Source organism: Cornus florida, unplaced genomic scaffold (genome assembly GCF_030987335.1).
Source record: "Cornus florida cultivar Cherokee Brave unplaced genomic scaffold, ASM3098733v1 CherokeeBrave_3.0.0_Hap2_Chr02, whole genome shotgun sequence".
Lineage (NCBI taxonomy): Eukaryota > Viridiplantae > Streptophyta > Magnoliopsida > Cornales > Cornaceae > Cornus > Cornus florida.
The window spans coordinates 1,793,184-1,811,701 of NW_026775572.1; the positions used below are offsets into that span (position 1 = coordinate 1,793,184).

Sequence of the window (18,518 nt, forward strand, 5' to 3'; positions counted from 1 at the left end):
CATTTACGAAGTTGTATTGTGACAACTAGGTTGCTATTAGCATTGCCCACAATCCAGTTCAACATGACAGGACAAAGACATTGAAGTCGATCAACACTTCATCAAGGAAAAACTTTGTCTTGGGCTGATTTGTACTCCATACATCAACACACACAATCAGATTGCTGATGTTTTGACTAAGGGTGTGAGCAAAATATGTTAGTCAAGCTACGCATTATAGATATCTTCACACCAACTTGACGGGGAGTGTTGTCAGTAGCTTATTTGTTATTACTTATATAATATTGGGGCTTATGTGTAATTTCCAAAACTTGTTAGTATAAATAGAATGTGGTGGAAGGATGAAAGTATTCTTTCATTCTTTCTCACTTTCCCCATCTCTCTCTCCTTTTCTCTCATCCTCTTTCTTCTCTTTTTCTTTTTCTTCTTGTACTTTACTCTTGATTTGATTATCTCTTATGCTTCGTTTGGTTGAAGGGATGGATGAGGAATCCCGAGGGAAGGGAAGGCGCCTCCCCCATTTTTTGTTTGGTTGAATGGAATGAATAATAGACAGAATGGACGGGGTAATACCTTTTTTTGTTTGGTTGGAAGGAAGGGAGAGAGAGTTTTTATATATTTTTTACTAATATACCATCACTTATAAAATAATAAAAGGTAGACATCCATTTAAATTTGTTTGAAAAAGGTTAAAACTGGAAATTTTATATTTGTAGGTAGTTATTCATTTTCTCCCCCACCCTCCCCCCCCCCCCCCCCCCCCCCCCCCCCCGCGCGGCCCAAAAAAGAAAATGGGCCGATAGAAAAACATGAAGAAAGGAGGAATGCTTCATCCCTCCTTGCTTCCTCCCTCTCTTCCCTTCCCTCCAACCAAACACGAAAAGATTCATCCATCCCTCGTTAATCCTTCCCTCCAACCAAACATAGCATTAAATTCAACATAAATTACATTTAACTTAGATTTGAAATGAATTTCACTATAATTTATATTTCATTAAATACATTTTATATATTAAATAAAAATTACATATTTGTTGGATATAAAATAATTGATACATGGAATGAAGTGATAAGAAATGACTTTTTTTTTTTATAAGTAAAAATATATTAGAAAGATGTTCAAAAGGGGAACGCGTCCCTAATACACAAAAACGAAAGAGCAAAAGCCAAACCTATGGACCAACAGAGTCCAATAGAACAAAAAAGTTTTCGATCGAGGAGCAAGTGCTGCCTCTAATAAGAAATGACTTTATAAATTAAATCTAGTAGAGGATGTAATTTATGATAGAAAAGAGTGGAAAAAGAGAATTCATGTGGCCGACCTTGTTTGTACCAGATAAAGGCAAGGATGATGATGTTGACAATATTTGATACATAAATTCTCAAAATTTGTATAAAATGTTTGCATATATTAGTAAATGCCTACTAACTACACATACAAATGACAATGTAAATCAAAATGCATATAAAAATTGAAAGCCCAACATGCATGCCGCAGCCACACATGGATTTGAACTTCTTCAAAATTCTAAAAAATAATTCAACTTACAAAATGAGGAGCTCTTCTTGTACTCCCTCCGTCCCATATTATTTATCCATATATCCCACAATAGATGTCAAGAAAAGTCCAACCATATTTTAATGTAATTTTTATTAGTATTTTTCGTAAAAATCCGTATTTACCCTTTTACATTGAAGTGAAGGTCTTAACTAGAATATATAGATCGTTAGGTTTGGAAAGTTCCAATTACCACTAAAGTGTGAATGCATTTAATGCATGTACACTTGAAGAACACAATTCCTAGTATGAACAAATAATAGGATAGAGAGAGTAATACTTGACATTTTGGTTTCAAAATTCTCAATGCTTGTAGTGTCAACCCATCAAGCAAACTCCCAGGAGAAATGAAAAATGATGAAACCATAAAAGCTCAAAGATAATTACCCAGAAAGAAAGAAAGAAAAAACACACACACACACACACACACACATATAATATTCTATCAAATCTAGGAATCATCACACAGAATTCAGATACTAAGAGAAGAAATTGTAATACCTGAAAACCGTTATCAGTGTTATTTATTCCATAATAAAGACCAGCAATCTGAGCATAATAAGCTGAAAGAAGCAAAATAAAATAATCACTTCTTTATGATTTGACTTTTGACACGGAAACAAAATTTTCAACAAAGATACCCAAATAAGTAACATACCTGCAAATTTTATATCATAGATTGATATGGTAACAGATGAAGGCTATTTAGAGGATTTAATATTAAAGTTATACCCACTCTAACACCTTAAACTTTTAGAGTAGATAGTGGTTAACATGGTATCAAAGCAAAGTCCTAAATTCAAACCTAAACACTGTTGTATCAAAGAAGGTCACAAAACAAAGAAGAATGATTTTATTTTCCATTCTAGTTACCCTCAACGGCTTACCATATTCATTCAAATAATCCATCAACAAACGTGTATATATGTCAGTAAGAACTACTGCCTCAGGGGAGTTTCCGGCATGTGGACAGTTGAAATCTATCTTAACATATGCCTTGGGAGTGGAAAATGTTGTATCAGGCTTGTACCACAATCTTGAATAGGATGATTTCCTTAAAAGATGAGGAAGTTTTGCCTGTTTCAAAGGTCAAGCGTATAAAAAACTTGAGGATTAAAAAATGTAATTACATTGAATTAAATTATAACACTAAGCATACCTTCTCAAGAACATTCTTAAGAGACAAATCGGTGGGAATGAACACATTGGGAGCTGGTAGATGTAGATGTTCATCAGGAGCTGCTTCTATCCATTGCTGCAAACAAATCCATATATTTTACAGAATCATCAAGTTTCTCTTTCAGAACTGTCTGTCCTCATTTAAAACTAAGCCCATGAGAAAGCAAACAGACATTTCATATCACAAGTAACAAGCTACAACAAACCTGAATCATGGAAGCAGTTATTCTCTCAATGGAATATGCAGTTCCATACCATGGCTCAGTCATGTCAGTATGTCCTTCAAACTTTGTTGACTCCCAAAAAATCCTGTTGAACAGAGCTCATTTGGATATAAATATGAACATGTCTAAGACGAAAGAAAACAATAAAAGCACATTAATAACTTTTATAATCAGATATTAAAAAAGCAATCCAAATGTGCAAACTGGAGACTTTTAAACTACGAATTACCAACGTGAATAGAAGTTTCTGGTTTCCACATGGACATGGAATTCAGACACACCTCCCTAAAATATGGACGTAAGCACAGGACTATATATGCCCCAGTAAAATTACTATACTGTCTATCAATATTAATCGGTACTTAGATGCATGTATGTATATGTTTGTATGCAGTCCCAAGCATAAAAAGAATCATAGAAGTTAAAAATAACATTGGTAAGTCAAATAGTATTCATTTATTCAAAAAATTAACACTCTTGAAAGTATCCGAACTAATTCACTTGTACTTCAACAACAAAAAGGCATTATTCACTTGTACTTCTGCATTTACTTTAAGTAATAAAGTTGATGCTCTTGAAAGTGTCCAAACAAGTGTTGGACAAGAATTGGACGTAGTTGTCTAGTCTACAAATGTATGAAGTGGCAATCATCAGCTTCCAATAGAACAGTGATAAACAAAAACAAAAAAACACACACCCCTCAAAATAATTAGTGGACATTCAGGGGGGAAAAATATAGTGGACAGAAGTACTGAATCCTGAATGAAAGCAATATGTGATTAAATGATCATCTAACCTCACAATATTAACACTAACCTTTTCAGGGTGGCACTGGGATGGGCTTGGTAGGGCTGCAACTCGGGTGGGTTACACCAGGTTAGAATTCATCCCAAAACCAACCCAAACCGACTTCCAACTGAAGCCGAAACTATCTGAAAATCGATCATGAAATGATTTTACCCTTTTTTTCTCTATTGAATTCCATTGCTTATATTACAACTTAACAACCATAAACCCACAGATCTAACAAAAGAGTCCTGACCCGAAATGCATAAATCAAAATAAATGAATAAATTGGACATATATAAATTCAGAAACATATGAATATAAATGATATTAGGTGTGAATCTGATATCAAACTAGTTGAGTCTTAATCCAATGCACAAGGATCCCGCCATTGCGGGGTCTGGGGGGGGGGGGGTGGGGGGGGGGGGGGGGGGGGGGGGGGGGGGGGGGGGGGGGGGGGGGGGGGGGGGTTTTGACGTACACAGCCTTACCTCCGCATGCGGAGAGGCTGTTTCCCTGTAATCCAAAAAAAAAGGAAGAATGGAGCCAAGAGATTTGAGTATGTTATACACTAGGTTCTGGCTTGTCTTCAGCATGTTGTGATGTTTGAATAATCAGATTAGTTAAATCATAACTATTTAAAACTATGGCAAGCAATTCCATGCTCATATTTGATTCATAGTTAAAACTCACCTTCCAACCTGTAATAAAATACTTGTCATAAAAGAACATATCAAGTTTGTATGGCCATAAACACTGGCCCAACCCACCCAAAGCTCGGGTCGGGCTACATTAGGGCCATCTAACCTACATGTTACAAGAAGTCGGGTACGTGTATTGAGTGTCGGTGTGTCTAATGTCGAATCTCAAAATTTTAGGATACGTGGGCGTAGCTGGAATTGTGTCCAGAACTTTAAGTGCAACCCTACTGCACATTTTTCCTACAGTCCATAGTGATCTTGTATGTGACCTTGTTCGCACAGTGAACAAAGGGAAGGGGGCAGCTAGCTGGCTGCTTCTTGAGCACACCCCCCTGCTTATGTTGAACCACTTTATTATTTCCAGGATAAACCAAATATGAATTAAAAACAAAATCCAATATCCTTGAAATCGGGCATGAGCAGAAGCAATATACAAAGAAAATGGCGTATCCCAAATGGCGCATGTGTCTTTCTCATTCTAGGTACATAATAAGTTACAGCATAGCCGAATATAATTGAATTACCTGACACTGTCTTGGGTAAGCTCATTTAGTAACGACTGGATTATGTCTGGGTTGAATTTAGATGGCAAGGATGATCTCACCAGCCAATCTTTTGGGGGATAAAGCTGAAAAATAATTTTAAATGATCATTAATAAAAGCCATCAACAAATATAATTGTAAAACAAACAGCAGTTATCTGTTCCTAGAACTGGTCTAATAAGTTAAGAAACTACAGTATGAGGATGCAAAAACAACAAGAATTCTATCACAAAATGGCTCCTAAATAGCCTTTTGCATTGGCTACATCCCAGACAAAGTATAAACAATAAAAACATGATATCAATAAAACTAGCAGAACTCTCTGTTGGCTGGTATAAGCTCTACTCTTTGCAGAAAGCCCCTTTCCTGACATGTTCCTTGGAAGTAGTTACTGTAGCAGTTGCTTAAATAATAAAAATTAAGATAGCTTCATATTTTTGCACAAATGCACAGATTTTATTAGAATTACCTTCATATTTGATGCAACAGTAACCACGTAATCAATAGGACGACTTTTGTCCTGATAATGGAAGGCTGTTTCACAAATGGCTGAAAGCTTCATCAACAAATTACAAGTTAGAATCTATGAAGCACATACAAAGTTAATTTCTACAACGAAAGCACAACATGATTATGTGACAAGTACATATTCAGGTGCAATCACAAAACTAAACTTTTGAATGCTTTCCAGATCAATAAATTGCACAGCGAAATTGTTATAAAAATACATAAGAACATCATGATGCATTGTGCTAAAGGTCAATAGATTCCACTTCACTTATTTACCGAAAAATAAGTTCCATTTAACTTATATAATTATATTCATCCATAAGAGAAAAAGAGGGAGAAAAAAGACATGTTAAGAGAAAAGGGAGAGGGAGCAAAAGCAGCTTCATGTGTTTAATTATGAAGAGATAAGTAGATAAGAGAGAGAGAGAGAGAGAGAGAGAGTTCCAACTCTTCCAAATATTGTTTGCAACTGCATGCAGTAATAGGGACTTTCTCATTTGGCAGCAAAAATGCCATGTTTATGGGCTTAAGGAAACCCTTAAAACTCAGATACATTCTAAAACTAATTCTAACCAAAATAGTAACTTCACTCAAAATTCAACTAATAAAGCCCTTAGGAGTCCCAACAAATTAAAAATACAGAAATATCATTTAGAAAGATAACTAATTTAAGTCATCGCAGAGGGGCAGCATCAGGTAAGGTGCATCAATCACCTCTTGTTGGACAAAACTCGCTCACAACTCACAAGTTTCGTTTTCATATCCTTGGGAAAATCAACAAGAGTCTATGGCATTGAAAATATCTTCATGCATTCCTTTGTCTCATTATCTAACTCTTCATAAATCATCTCCTTGTGGTTCTGCATCAACTAGGTGCATATGTTGCAAACAAAATAATAGTTATTGTGTATTATCATCCTAGACCTATAGAGGCATATTTCTTTGCCAACATAACTGACAATGGACAAATTTTTTAAAATTCTGTTACAGTGGACATGGATCCAGTGCACAGTCAACATGATAATACAGAAAACTTAGGGGAAAAATTTTACTTATATATCCCCAGAGGTTACTACTAGTGTTGGTGCACTAAAAACTCACAAGATCAAAGGACAAAAACTTGCAAATCAGATTTTCTAGCGGAGATATACGAACCATGCTTGAAATCTGTGAGTTATATGGCTCAAGATAAGGACCTAAGAAAAAGAGGAAGCAGAGATATACCTATCTGAAATTTTATTCTCCAACAAAAACCCTCCTTGAACCCTCCAGTAAGGGATGCATAGACTCTTCAAATAAACTTGGTCCGCAGAGTGGGTTATTGAGAGCAAATCTAGAGCCTTAAATGCTTGGGCTTAATGCTGACACAACTAGCACAACGCAACAAATAGAACTCAACCCATTAACCTGACCCAACTTCAGATATAACTAAATTCCCTAATGCTCTCAAGATACTAAAACAAATCAGCCCCTAAAGCGAAACCAACCACCCTTTCCACCCAAAATAACGAACATGATCACACCACACTGAGAACGCAAGGACATGTTAATAAAGAAAACTAAAGTTTCTATAATTTATGAGATTCTTCAATTAAAACATTCAATGCAACAAAATTATATTAGAGAAAGGGTAGTGTGTACGTGTGTGTGTGTGAGAGAGAGAGAGAGAGTATAATAGAAAACTTTACAAAGTTTTTCCAAATTATTCTTTCTGTTTATCAAACAAACCAGCCATGTACCAATTTGTCCATTGTGCACTAGATGGATGGAAGGGCAGCACATTCACAATGTCACAGAAATTGAAAAAAAAAAAAAAAAAAAAAAAAAAAACCTATCTAAGATTTAGAAAAGTCAAGTAACGTCAAATTTGTGTGACAGCTTGTACATTTCCTTTAAAAATGATCAAGGAGCATCCTGCTAAATATAATAATAATAAGGATGGAGGCTTGGATAAGTTATGAAACCTTCCCGGGATGGACACTGGTAAGAGGGGAAGGGCAAAAAATTATTATTATAATAACAACTTTATATAATAACAAGAGTATAAAAATAAAATTTTAATAGAATCACCTTCTTCTCTTTATTTAATGTCAAATTCCCTTCCTTCATGCAAATAATGCTGAAAGATAAGTATATAGCCAATTCACCCCTAAAATCCAAAATGAACTTTTTTATTATATATGCCCAAACACTACCCTCACCAGCAGAAGTACCACGACTTGAAAATAGCCCAATACTCTGAAAAAAGAGAGGGAGGGGGGCAAAATATAACCCTAAACACATCCAATTTAAATAATAAGGTGTATCTAACAAAATCAGGCATTTAATTGGACAATCCAAACAGCACTTTCACCATTGCTTACTGTTAGAATAGTTATATGTAAATAGGTATTTATGTTGGGATCATATTGTAATTAGACATAGGATTTGTGGCCATTATGTAAATAGGCCTTTCTTGTATTGTATATATATATGCTGTACTATGTGTAAGGGTTTGAGATATATGAAAATGAGAAACAGTGAGGGCTGCGCCTCTTTCATCCTTTCTCTCTCTCTCTCTAATCTATAAAACTGACATGGTATCAGAGCGTAGATCCGGCTATTGAAGTCGTTACCGCGGTGCTAGGGTGTGTACTAGCTCGTGAAGGGATCGTTGTTCATCGTCGATCCGGCCTCTGTTGGACGACTTCGCCGTTCGCTGTTCACTGACGCCGGTGGCTATCGTGAGTGTGGTTCCTTGCTGCAGTCGAGATTTGTGGTTGGGGCTTCGCCTTGTGTTGGTGAGGATCTTGTTGTTGACGGCAGCAGGTTTTAGCTCTCGCCGGCATTGATTGAGAAGGAGAAGGGTAGTGTTTGGTTGCAGGCGCAAGGCTATCTCGATCCAGGTTCACCTAAACCCGTTTTTTCAGATCCGGTCCAGATCCGACCCAGATCCGGCAACCTGTTATAGATCCGATCCAGATCCGAACTGTTTTCAGATTCGGCTCAGATCCGACCCTTTTTCAGATTCGGCTCAGATCCGACCCGTTCTTCCTGTTCCGGCAGTTTCTTCTATTTTTTTTCTTCTGTTCCTCTCGGGACAGATTTGGCAGCAGTGACTTCAACTTAGGCCAGATAAGTTTTTTTTTTCTTCTCTGGTCAGTTTACATATACATTTGAGACATGGAGTTGGATTCTTCAACTGTTTCTTCTGAGTCTACTGAAAATAAAACTCCTGCAACACATGTTGATCATGTCGGGCTGCAAATTACAACTATGAAATTGAGTAATTCAAATTACTTACTTTGGGCTCAAGCAGTGAAGACATATTTAGGCGCCCGACGAAAGCTGAAGTTTATTACACAAGCTCCTCCACCTCAAACATCCACAACATATGATGATTGGGAAGCTGATAACTATATGGTTATGTCCTGGTTGTGGAATAGTATGGAACCTACTATTGCATTTACTTTTATGTTTCTCACCACTGCAAAGGGAATATGGGATGCAGTTAAAGAAACCTACTCTATGGACACAAATGTCTCTCGCATATACTGCCTATATGAGAAGATGTTCCATTCTTGTCAATCTGATCCCTCTGCTTAAGGCATCAGTGAGTATTACAGTACTTTCAAAAACTTGCTAGATGAGGTGAATCAGTACCATCCCTTAACTACTGCTCTTGACATTCTCAAGAGACAACGTGAGGAATTTTCAGTTTCTATTTTTCTTGCTGGTTTGCACCCTAGCCTTCAAAATATTCGGGATCACATACTTGCTGGTGATGGAGGACTCCCATCTCTGGGTAACATTTATGCCAGATTACTTCGTGTTTCAGAACAATCACATGGGACGTCCACAGTGAAAGAAAATTCAGCTATGATGGTTCATTCTATCTCTCCACAGTCCTCTAAAGGCCGTGATGCTCCTAATAACAACAGAGGGTATGGAGGAACTTCGAGTGGTTCTCGTGGTGGTGGTGGTGGCCGTGATAGAGGTCGCAGTCGCCGTGGTCTTGGACGTACTGATACTCGCTACTGCAGCCACTGTAGGGGTACTAACCACTCTGTTGAGCATTGTTGGGCTCTCCATGGGAAACCAGCATGGGCAAATCAAGTAGTGGCTTCTTCTGATAGTGCTGGGTCTCATCCCCCTCCTGACGCCCATCACCCATCTGCTCCAAACTCTGTATTGCCATCATCTGCACCTACTAGTGACAGTGTGATACTCTCCCGAGCTGAGTTTAGTGCCTTGGTTAACCGGACACATCCCCACTCTACTGATATGGTTAACTTTGCGCAATCAGGTAATATCGCATGCTTGTCCGATTTACAGACTTAAGCCTCCCCTTGGGTTATTGACTCTGGGGCGTCTACCCATCTCACAGGTGATGAATCTCTATTTTCTACCTTTCAGAAGTCTCGTTTCCCCTCTTTTGTTACTTTGGCTGATGGTAGACCATGTTCCATTATTGGCCAGGGAACAATAAAACTAACCCCATCCATTTCTTTATCTTCTGTGCAATTGGTCCCAAAATTTCCTTTTAATTTATTATCTGTCAGTAAACTGACTCAGGCACTCAATTGTTTTGTCACATTTTATCCTTCGTTTTGTGTCTTTTAGGACCTCAACACGAAGAAGACGATTGGTGGGGGCACTAACAGAAATGGCTTATACTATCTGGATTGCACACCTTCCACTAGTGCTGTTGCTTTACATTCCCAGATGTCTGTATACCAGTGGCATTATCGGTTAGGTCATCCCTCGTTGCGATACTTGAAGTTTGTATTACCTTTCCTTGAGTCGGTGTTTACTTTAAATTGTGAGTCGTGTCAGTTGGGGAAGCACCATAGAGTGTCTTTTCCTCCTCGTATTGTTAATCGTCGGTCTTCTTTATTTGAATTGGTGCATACGGACATTTGGGGTCCTACTCGTCAACCTAGTCAATCAGGTTTTTCTTATTTTGTTACCTTTGTTGATGACTATTCAAGGATAACTTGGTTGTTTTTAATAAAAGACCGTTCTGAACTTTTTTCCATATTTCAATTATTTTTAAAAGAAATTGAAGTTCAATTTGGTTGTGTTATACGAACTCTACAATCTGATAATGCTATGGAATATGTCAAAGGTGCAATTTCTACCTTTTGTGACTCTCGTGGCATCTTGCACCAAACTTCTTGTTCTTATACTCCCCAACAAAATGGTGTAGCCGAACGGAAAAATAGGCATTTAATTGAAATAGCTCGGAGATTGATGATTCATATGCATCTTCCAAAGGCATTTTGGGGAGATGTTGTTTTAACTGCTTGTTATTTAATTAATCGTATGCCATCTTCTGTTCTTAATTGGAAATGTCCTTATTCCCTTGTTTTCCCTACCCGGCCGTTATTCGCATTACCGCCTCGTGTTTTTGGGTGTGTGTGCTTTGCTCACGTATTACGCCCTGGCACTGATAAATTGTCTCCTCGTGCCATTAAGTGTGTCTTTATTGGGTACTCTCCGACTCAAAAGGGTTATAAATGTTGGGATCCTAGCACTCGTCGTGTTTTTGTGTGCATGGACGTTACCTTCTTTGAGGACACTCCTTATTTTCTTCACCTGGTTCGTCCTTAGATACCGAGTTGTTGCTTCCGTTGCCTGTTGTGTCACCCTCATCTGCTGATGTTCCACCACCTCAAGTGCCATCGCCACCTCAAGTGCCACCGCCACTTCAAGTGTATACTCGACGATCAAAGGTAGCACCCCCCCAATTGTCTACTTCTATTGAGGCTCCTGTTGCTACTGATGATCTTCCTATTGCCTTATGCAAAGGTATTCGATCTTGTGTTACCGCACATCCTATTTCTAACTTTGTCTCATATAATCATGTTTCACCCACTTTCTCTTGTTTTTTATCCACACTGTCTGCTACACTTGTTCCTAAGACTATGCAGGATGCTCTTTCTCATCCTGGTTGGCGACAAGCCATGATCGATGAAATGGATGCTCTTCATCATAATGGGACATGGGATCTTGTTCCCTTACCTCTTGGTTCCAAACCGGTTGGTTGTAAGTGGGTCTACACTGTCAAATATCTCCATGATGGTTCTATTGAGCGTTTGAAAGCTCGTCTTGTTGCAAAGGGGTACACCCAGACTTATGGTGTTGATTATGATGAAACTTTTTCCCCTGTTGCAAAGATTTCTTCTATACGGGTCCTTATTTCCATTGCTGCCAATCGTAACTGGCCGTTGTTTCAATTAGATGTAAAAAAATGCTTTCTTACATGGCGACTTAGTTAAAGAGGTTTATATGGAGCAACCACCTGGGTTTGTTGCTCAAAGGGAGTATCATCATACCGTTTGTCGCCTTCGGAAGGCCTTGTATGGATTGAAGCAATCTCCAAGGGCTTGGTTTGGAAAGTTCTCTGCGGCAGCATTAGCATTTGGTCTTAAGAGATGTCAGACAGACCATTCGGTGTTTCACCAGCACACTAAAGCTGGTTTCATTTTCCTTGTGGTATATGTGGATGACATTGTGATCACAGGTGATGATTCTGAAGGTATTGTTAAATTGAAGTTGTTTCTACAAAATCAGTTTCACACTAAAGACTTGGGTCAACTCAGATATTTCTTGGGTATTAAAGTTAATAGATCCAAGGAAGGTATAAGTTTATCTCAAAGGAAATATGTGTTGGATTTATTAGAAGAAACAGGTATGTTGGGTGGTCGTCCTATTGATACTCCTATGGATCCAAATACAAAACTCTTGTCAGATGAGGGTAATCTATTTGATGATCCTGGCAGATATCGAAGGCTTGTTGGGAAATTAATTTATCTCACTATCACTCGACCGGATATCTCATATGCAGTTAGTGTTGTAAGTCAATTCATGGGATCTCTTAGGATGTCACATTGGAATGCAGTTCTTCGAATTATCAGATACCTCAAGCAAGCTCCTGGCTTTGGGTTGCTATATAAACCAAATGGACATCTTAGGGTAGAAGGTTTCACTGATGCTGACTGGGCTGGTTTTCCCTCAGATAGGAGATCTACTATAGGCTACTGCACATTTGTTGGTGGAAATCTTGTTACATGGAAAAGTAAAAAGCAAACAGTGGTAGCACGGTCTAGCGCTGAAGCAGAGTACAGGGCGATGGCTCATACCTCTAGTGAGTTAATGTGGATACAACACTTTCTTGAGGAACTTGAGTTAATAGTCAAGACTCCTATTCCATTGTTCTGTGACAACCAAGCAGCTGTTCATATTGCATGCAATCCAATATTTCATGAAAGAACCAAGCATATTGAAGTTGACTGTCACTTCACCCGCGAAAAAATATTGAGTGAGAACATCTCTACACCATTTGTGGAGTCTGAAGATCAATTAGCTGATATGTTTACTAAGGCTCTTAGTCATAATCGGTTAAAAGCAATTTGTTCCAAGCTGGGATTATATGATTGAGGAGGCCCCGGATGACATGGGCCAGGTCCGACTCGCAAAACACAACCTTCAGTCCGAACAGCTGGGTCAGCCCATAGAAAGACACTGCCATATGGGCCGAGCGGGAGTAAGCCCATCATGGGTGACCAGGGCTTACAGAGGAATAGGCCCAAGTCCAGCAATTAGTAAATATCTTGTAAATATCTTGTAAGTATCTATAAATAGGAGTTGGAATGAAGAGGAGAGGGATCTTTTTCGGGTTGAGGTGTAAGAATTCTAGAGAGAGAAAGAATAGAAGGAGTTTCTTGCATCTTCAATTGGCGCCGTCTGTGGGAAACGCATGAAAGTTTGGTTGATCAATGAGGAGTATCGAATGGATTCAAACCAATTCGGTTGATCGAGACTCGATCTTGCGGATTTGAATCCAGATCTGAGCGATTGTGACCTACTCTGGAGGAATTACGATTCTTGAAGCTTTGGCAGGAGTGACTTCAGATCTACGCAACCACGAGTTGCTCGATTGTGGCAGGATCTGACGGATTTAGAGTTCAGACAATTCAGATCTTGTAAACAGTGAGCATAATTCGGAGAATTAGAAGCCAGATCTAAAAATTCCTACTCACGAAGCTCAGATCTACTCGCGAACTTGAGATTAATGCCTTTACTCCGTTCGGGAATAATGATAGGTGAAAGCTCCAATCCGATGGAGGCTGTCCAGCAAACAAAGCTTGAAGAGTTGATGAACTTGATTGAAGCTCTCAGAAAAGAAAATGCAGAATTGAAAGCTGGACTGCAGCATCGGCAAATACCTGCAGTTTCGCATCCGCTTCCGGTCGGAGAAGGAGGTGTTCCATCTAGTATCGCACATCAAGGCGATCAGGACGAGAACAATCAGTCAGCTCACCACCGTGATGAAAGGATGATGGACAATTTGCCGCCAAATGTTCGTCGAGTTGAAGATCACGAAGGATCGACTCACGTTGATCCGCAGCGGGAAAGGTTTGACCGAGAGGAAGTGATGGAGGTAGATCGCCGTCGAGTAGCGTCGCCTTGGCAGAGAGAGTTCATAGGGGAACGGTCGTTCGATCCGTCTTACCGGCCCTCCATGGTTACTGTCACTCATCACAGTTCGGAGGGCAGAACCGTAACTCACAGAGCTACCGCTGGACTCCAGAGAGAGAATGAAGCTCTCCGATCCGCAGCTCGGACGGTGGATTCACCATTCACCGACGAGATCTTGAATGCGCCGCATCCAAGGAAGTTTGCTATGCCAGTCTTTATTCTGTTTGACGGAACAACCGATCCGATCGATCATGTGTATCATATCCAGTTGAAAATGGCCCTGAATACGGAAAACGACTCTTTAATGTGCAAATGTTTCCCTACAAGCCTGGCCGGACCGGCGCTCAGCTGGTTCAAAAACTTGCCTAGGAGCTCCATTGGCAGTTTCAGGGACCTGTGCGATCGGTTCATAAGCCAGTACTATGGGAACAAACGCCCGCCGAAGGACATCTCGAGCCTGTTCACGATGCGGCAACACAAGGATGAACGGCTCCAGGCCTTTCTTACCAGGTTTAATCTCACTAAGAGTATGGTAATCGAATGCCATCCTTCTACGGCAGTTCAAGCCTTCAAGTTAGCCATGACACGCGGAACTCCGTTTCACACCAGTCTGGTAGTGAATACGCCAGCTACCATGGATGAACTCAATGAGAGAGCCGATGGCTTTGTGCGCCTCGAAGAAGAGGAGGCAGCTAATGCTCGGACAACGTCGCTTGTGTCGACCGAGGAAAAGTCCAAGGCAAAGATCAGGCAGAAGCAGGCTCAGCCGCAACGTCAGACCACTTGGAAGGCCGAAAAAAGGTCCAGGGAGGAAGAGTTGATTACTCCGCTGAAGGTCACTCTGGCGAGGTTGTATCAGGAGAACAAGGACAAGTTTCATCCACCACTGCCAATTAGACAACCCCTCGAACAGAGGGATCAAACTAAACATTGTGCTTTTCATTCTGATTTCGGACATCAGACTAACGAATGCAGGAACCTGAGGAGGCAAGTGGAGATGTTGATAGCTAGAGGGGAGTTTGCGAGTTATGTTCAAGGCTCGGCGATGGAGCAGAATCGACCAGTGGAACAAATAAAAAGGAGTCATAAACAAAGCTCCCACAATTCGCAACCAGTTCGTATAATCAATGCTATCCATGGTCGACCCGAGCCTAGTGAAGAGTCAGATGAGCTGCTACGGGTGCGCCTGCGGCAGGCGCAGATGAAGAAAAGGGTCGGCAATGTGACCACTCTACACCAGCAGAGCCCGTCAATGCAGATAAAGTTCGACTGGACAGACCTGCAGCGTGTTCAACTGCCTCATGACGACCCGTTGGTAGTCAGTTTGACAGTGGCAGATTGCTTGGTGCGCAGAGTTCTGATCGATCCTGGGAGCAGTGCGAATGTTATGCCGAGGGACACATTTGACAGGCTCGACATTAAACCAGAGAGGCTCAAGCCCACCGGAAATCCCTTATTAGGGTTCGATGGGAAGAGGGTGGAACCCGTCGGGATGGTGGAAGTAGAAGTTCAAGCTGCAGAGCGAGCTCTTATGGAAACTTTTGTGGTTGTGGAAATTCACCCCTCGTATAATCTCCTGATGGGAAGAGGATGGATTCACAGAGTCCGAGGTGTACCCTCAACTCTGCATCAGGTCATGAGGTGCCTCGGGCCCGATGGAGATAAAGTGATAGACATTCGGGGGGATCAGGTCGCAGCCAAAGAGTGTTATTCCGTCACACTAAAGCATGCTGGGAAAGGAAAGGCGCCCGTCCGGTCGACAAGCCCCAGATAGCAATTACAGGAACCTCCACTCGAGCAGAATAGGGTGGAGGAGTCAGCCGACTTGACCGAGGAGCCCCTTCTGGATGTGCAGATCGATCAGTCCAGGCCAGAACGAACTACCAGAGTGGGTATAAGACTGACCAGAGAAGAGCAGCAAGAGCTAGTGGATTTCTTGTCCCACAATGTCGACGTATTTGCATGGAGTCACCTCGACATGCCTGGAATTAGTCCTTCCGTATCCTGTCATTCCCTGAATGTCAATCCTAATTTCAAACCAGTAAAACAGAAGCAGCGAAGATTTGCTCCAGAACGTAATCAGATCATAACGGAAGAAGTCGATAGGCTGCTTGATGCGGGATTTATCAGAGAGGTGCACTACCCTGAGTGGTTGTCCAACGTCGTTGTGGTGCAGAAGAAAAATGGGAAATGGCGAGTATGCATTGATTTCACCAATTTGAACAAAGCCTGTCCGAAGGACAGCTTCCCGTTGCCTAAGATTGATCAAATGGTGGATGCCACCACTGGGTATGAGCGTTTAACCTTTCTGGACGCATATTCAGGTTATAATCAGATTCCTATGGACCCCGCAGATGAAGAAAAAACTTCTTTTGTCACCGAGCGAGGAACATACTGCTACAAAGTTATGCCTTTTGGATTAAAGAATGCGGGAGCAACTTATCAACGACTTGTTAGCAAAGTTTTTAAGAATCAAATGGGTAAGACTGTCGAAGCCTATATTGATGATATGGTGGTAAAGAGTAGGAAAAAGGATGATCATCTGAAGCATCTGCAAGAGGTATTTGATGTACTAAAGCGATATGGGATGAGGCTCAATCCGACCAAGTGCTCGTTCGGTGTGAGTTCCGGGCAGTTTCTGGGACACGTGGTCAACCGCAGGGGCATCGAAGTTAGCCCCGCTCAAGCAGAGGCTTTGATTAAGAATGCCGAGCCAAAGACGATCAGAGAGGTGCAAGCCCTAACAGGACGAATAGCTGCATTAAGTCGATTTATTTCAAAGTTGTCAGACCACTGCAAACCATTCTTTGACACGATTCGGAGCCATGGAAGGCAGGTCTGGGGGGATGAGCAACGACAGGCATTGACTCATTTGAAGCAATATATGCAGAATCCACCAGTCCTGTCAGCCCCAGAACCGGAAGAAAAGTTATTTCTATATCTTGGAGTATCTGGTGTCGCGACGAGTGCCGTTCTGATTCGTTGCAAGGAAGGGGTGCAATACCCGGTATTTTATGTAAGCAAAACACTGATGGAGGCAGAAAAAAGATACTCAAAGGCCGAACGGGTGGTACTTGCACTTGTAAATGCAAAAAGAAAGTTAAGGCATTATTTTGAATCCCACCCCATAGCTGTTCTAACAACTTTCCCAATCAGAACGCTCATGCACAAGCCAGAGCTCTCGGGCAGAATGACAAAGTGGGCCATAGAGTTGAGTTCATTTGACATAACGTACGAGCCGAGAACAGCTATTAAAGGGCAAGCGGTGGCCGATTTCCTACTAGAATGTGATGCCGAAGATACGGAAGAGGACCTTAGAAGCGGCTCTTGGAAACTTTTTGTGGATGGCTCCTCTAACCAGATGGGGGCTGGGATTGGGATCAAACTGCAAACCCCAGAGGGTACTTCCTTGAGCCAAGCACTCAGACTTGAGTTCCGAGCCACCAATAATGAAGCGGAATACGAGGCGTTGCTAAATGGATTAAAGTTGGCCAGAGAGCTACAGATCAAAAGTTTGACAGCGTATAGTGACTCGCAGCTGATTGTTCGGCAGGTAAATGGTGAGTACGCAACCAAGGATGACATGATGGGGGCATATCGTTCTGCCGTTCTGCGTAGAGCCAAGGACTTTGCAAAGATTGAATTCATACAGTTGCCGAGGGAACAGAATGCAGATGCAGACCGTTTAGCATGCAGTGCTTCGAGTTGCGGTGAAACATTGGCGAGGGTGATTCCAGTGGGAATAGTGACCCAGCCGTCCATTTTCGAAGAACCGATGGACTCGGACCCTTGGCAAGTCAACGTCATACCGTATGAACCGAGTTGGATTGACCCAATCATTACCTATATTCGAGATGGCGTTTTGCCTATGCAAAGGGATGAAGCTAGGAAACTCAAAAAGAATGCTGCCAAGTACGCCATCGTGCGGAACCAGCTGTACAGAAGGTCCTATTCTGGCCCCTACTTGAAATGTGTCACCCCCGCGGAGTCGCAGCAGGTATTGCGAGCTATTCATGAGGGTGTGTGTGGCAATCATTCTGGGGGAAGATCGTTAGCGCATAAAGCAATGACACAAGGGTATTTCTGGCCAAACATGTCAAGAGATGCGGAGGAGTTCTCTCGAAGGTGCGATAAGTGCCAACGATATGGACCAATGATCCACCAACCACCTGAGGAATTGCACGTAATGGCCTCGCCGTGGCCTTTCGCGCAATGGGGGATGGATGTGGTCGGTCCTCTGCCAACTGCAAGAGCTCAGAACAAGTATGTGTTACTGGCCACGGATTATTTCACTAAATGGGTGGAGGCAGAACCGTATCCTAGCGTGACTCAGACTCAGGTGAGACGATTTATCTGGAACAACATTATCTGCCGCTTCGGTGTTCCCAGAACAATAGTCATGGACAATGGCACAAACCTCGACAGCAGGCAAGTAAGAAAGCTGCTGGAGGAGTATGGAATCAACCAGAAGTTGGCTGCAGTAAGTCATCCTCAGGCTAACGGACAAGCAGAAATCACAAACAGAACCATTTTCGCCTGCATTAAGAAGAAGCT

General features: G+C 41.3%; 1 protein-coding gene across 1 annotated transcript in view; it reads right to left on the reverse strand.

Annotated features, from left to right (window-relative positions):
- Positions 1–18,518, reverse strand: part of LOC132291958 (insulin-degrading enzyme-like 1, peroxisomal) — a 70,168-nt gene that overhangs the window by 20,743 nt on the left and 30,907 nt on the right. Inside the window, exons 13-18 of the mRNA XM_059790318.1 lie at positions 5,461–5,547; positions 4,973–5,076; positions 2,944–3,046; positions 2,718–2,813; positions 2,446–2,635; positions 2,060–2,121 (exon numbers count right to left, since the gene is read on the reverse strand). Coding sequence (XP_059646301.1) covers positions 2,060–2,121; positions 2,446–2,635; positions 2,718–2,813; positions 2,944–3,046; positions 4,973–5,076; positions 5,461–5,547 — 642 coding nt within the window. The remainder of the gene's footprint in view (positions 1–2,059; positions 2,122–2,445; positions 2,636–2,717; positions 2,814–2,943; positions 3,047–4,972; positions 5,077–5,460; positions 5,548–18,518) is intronic.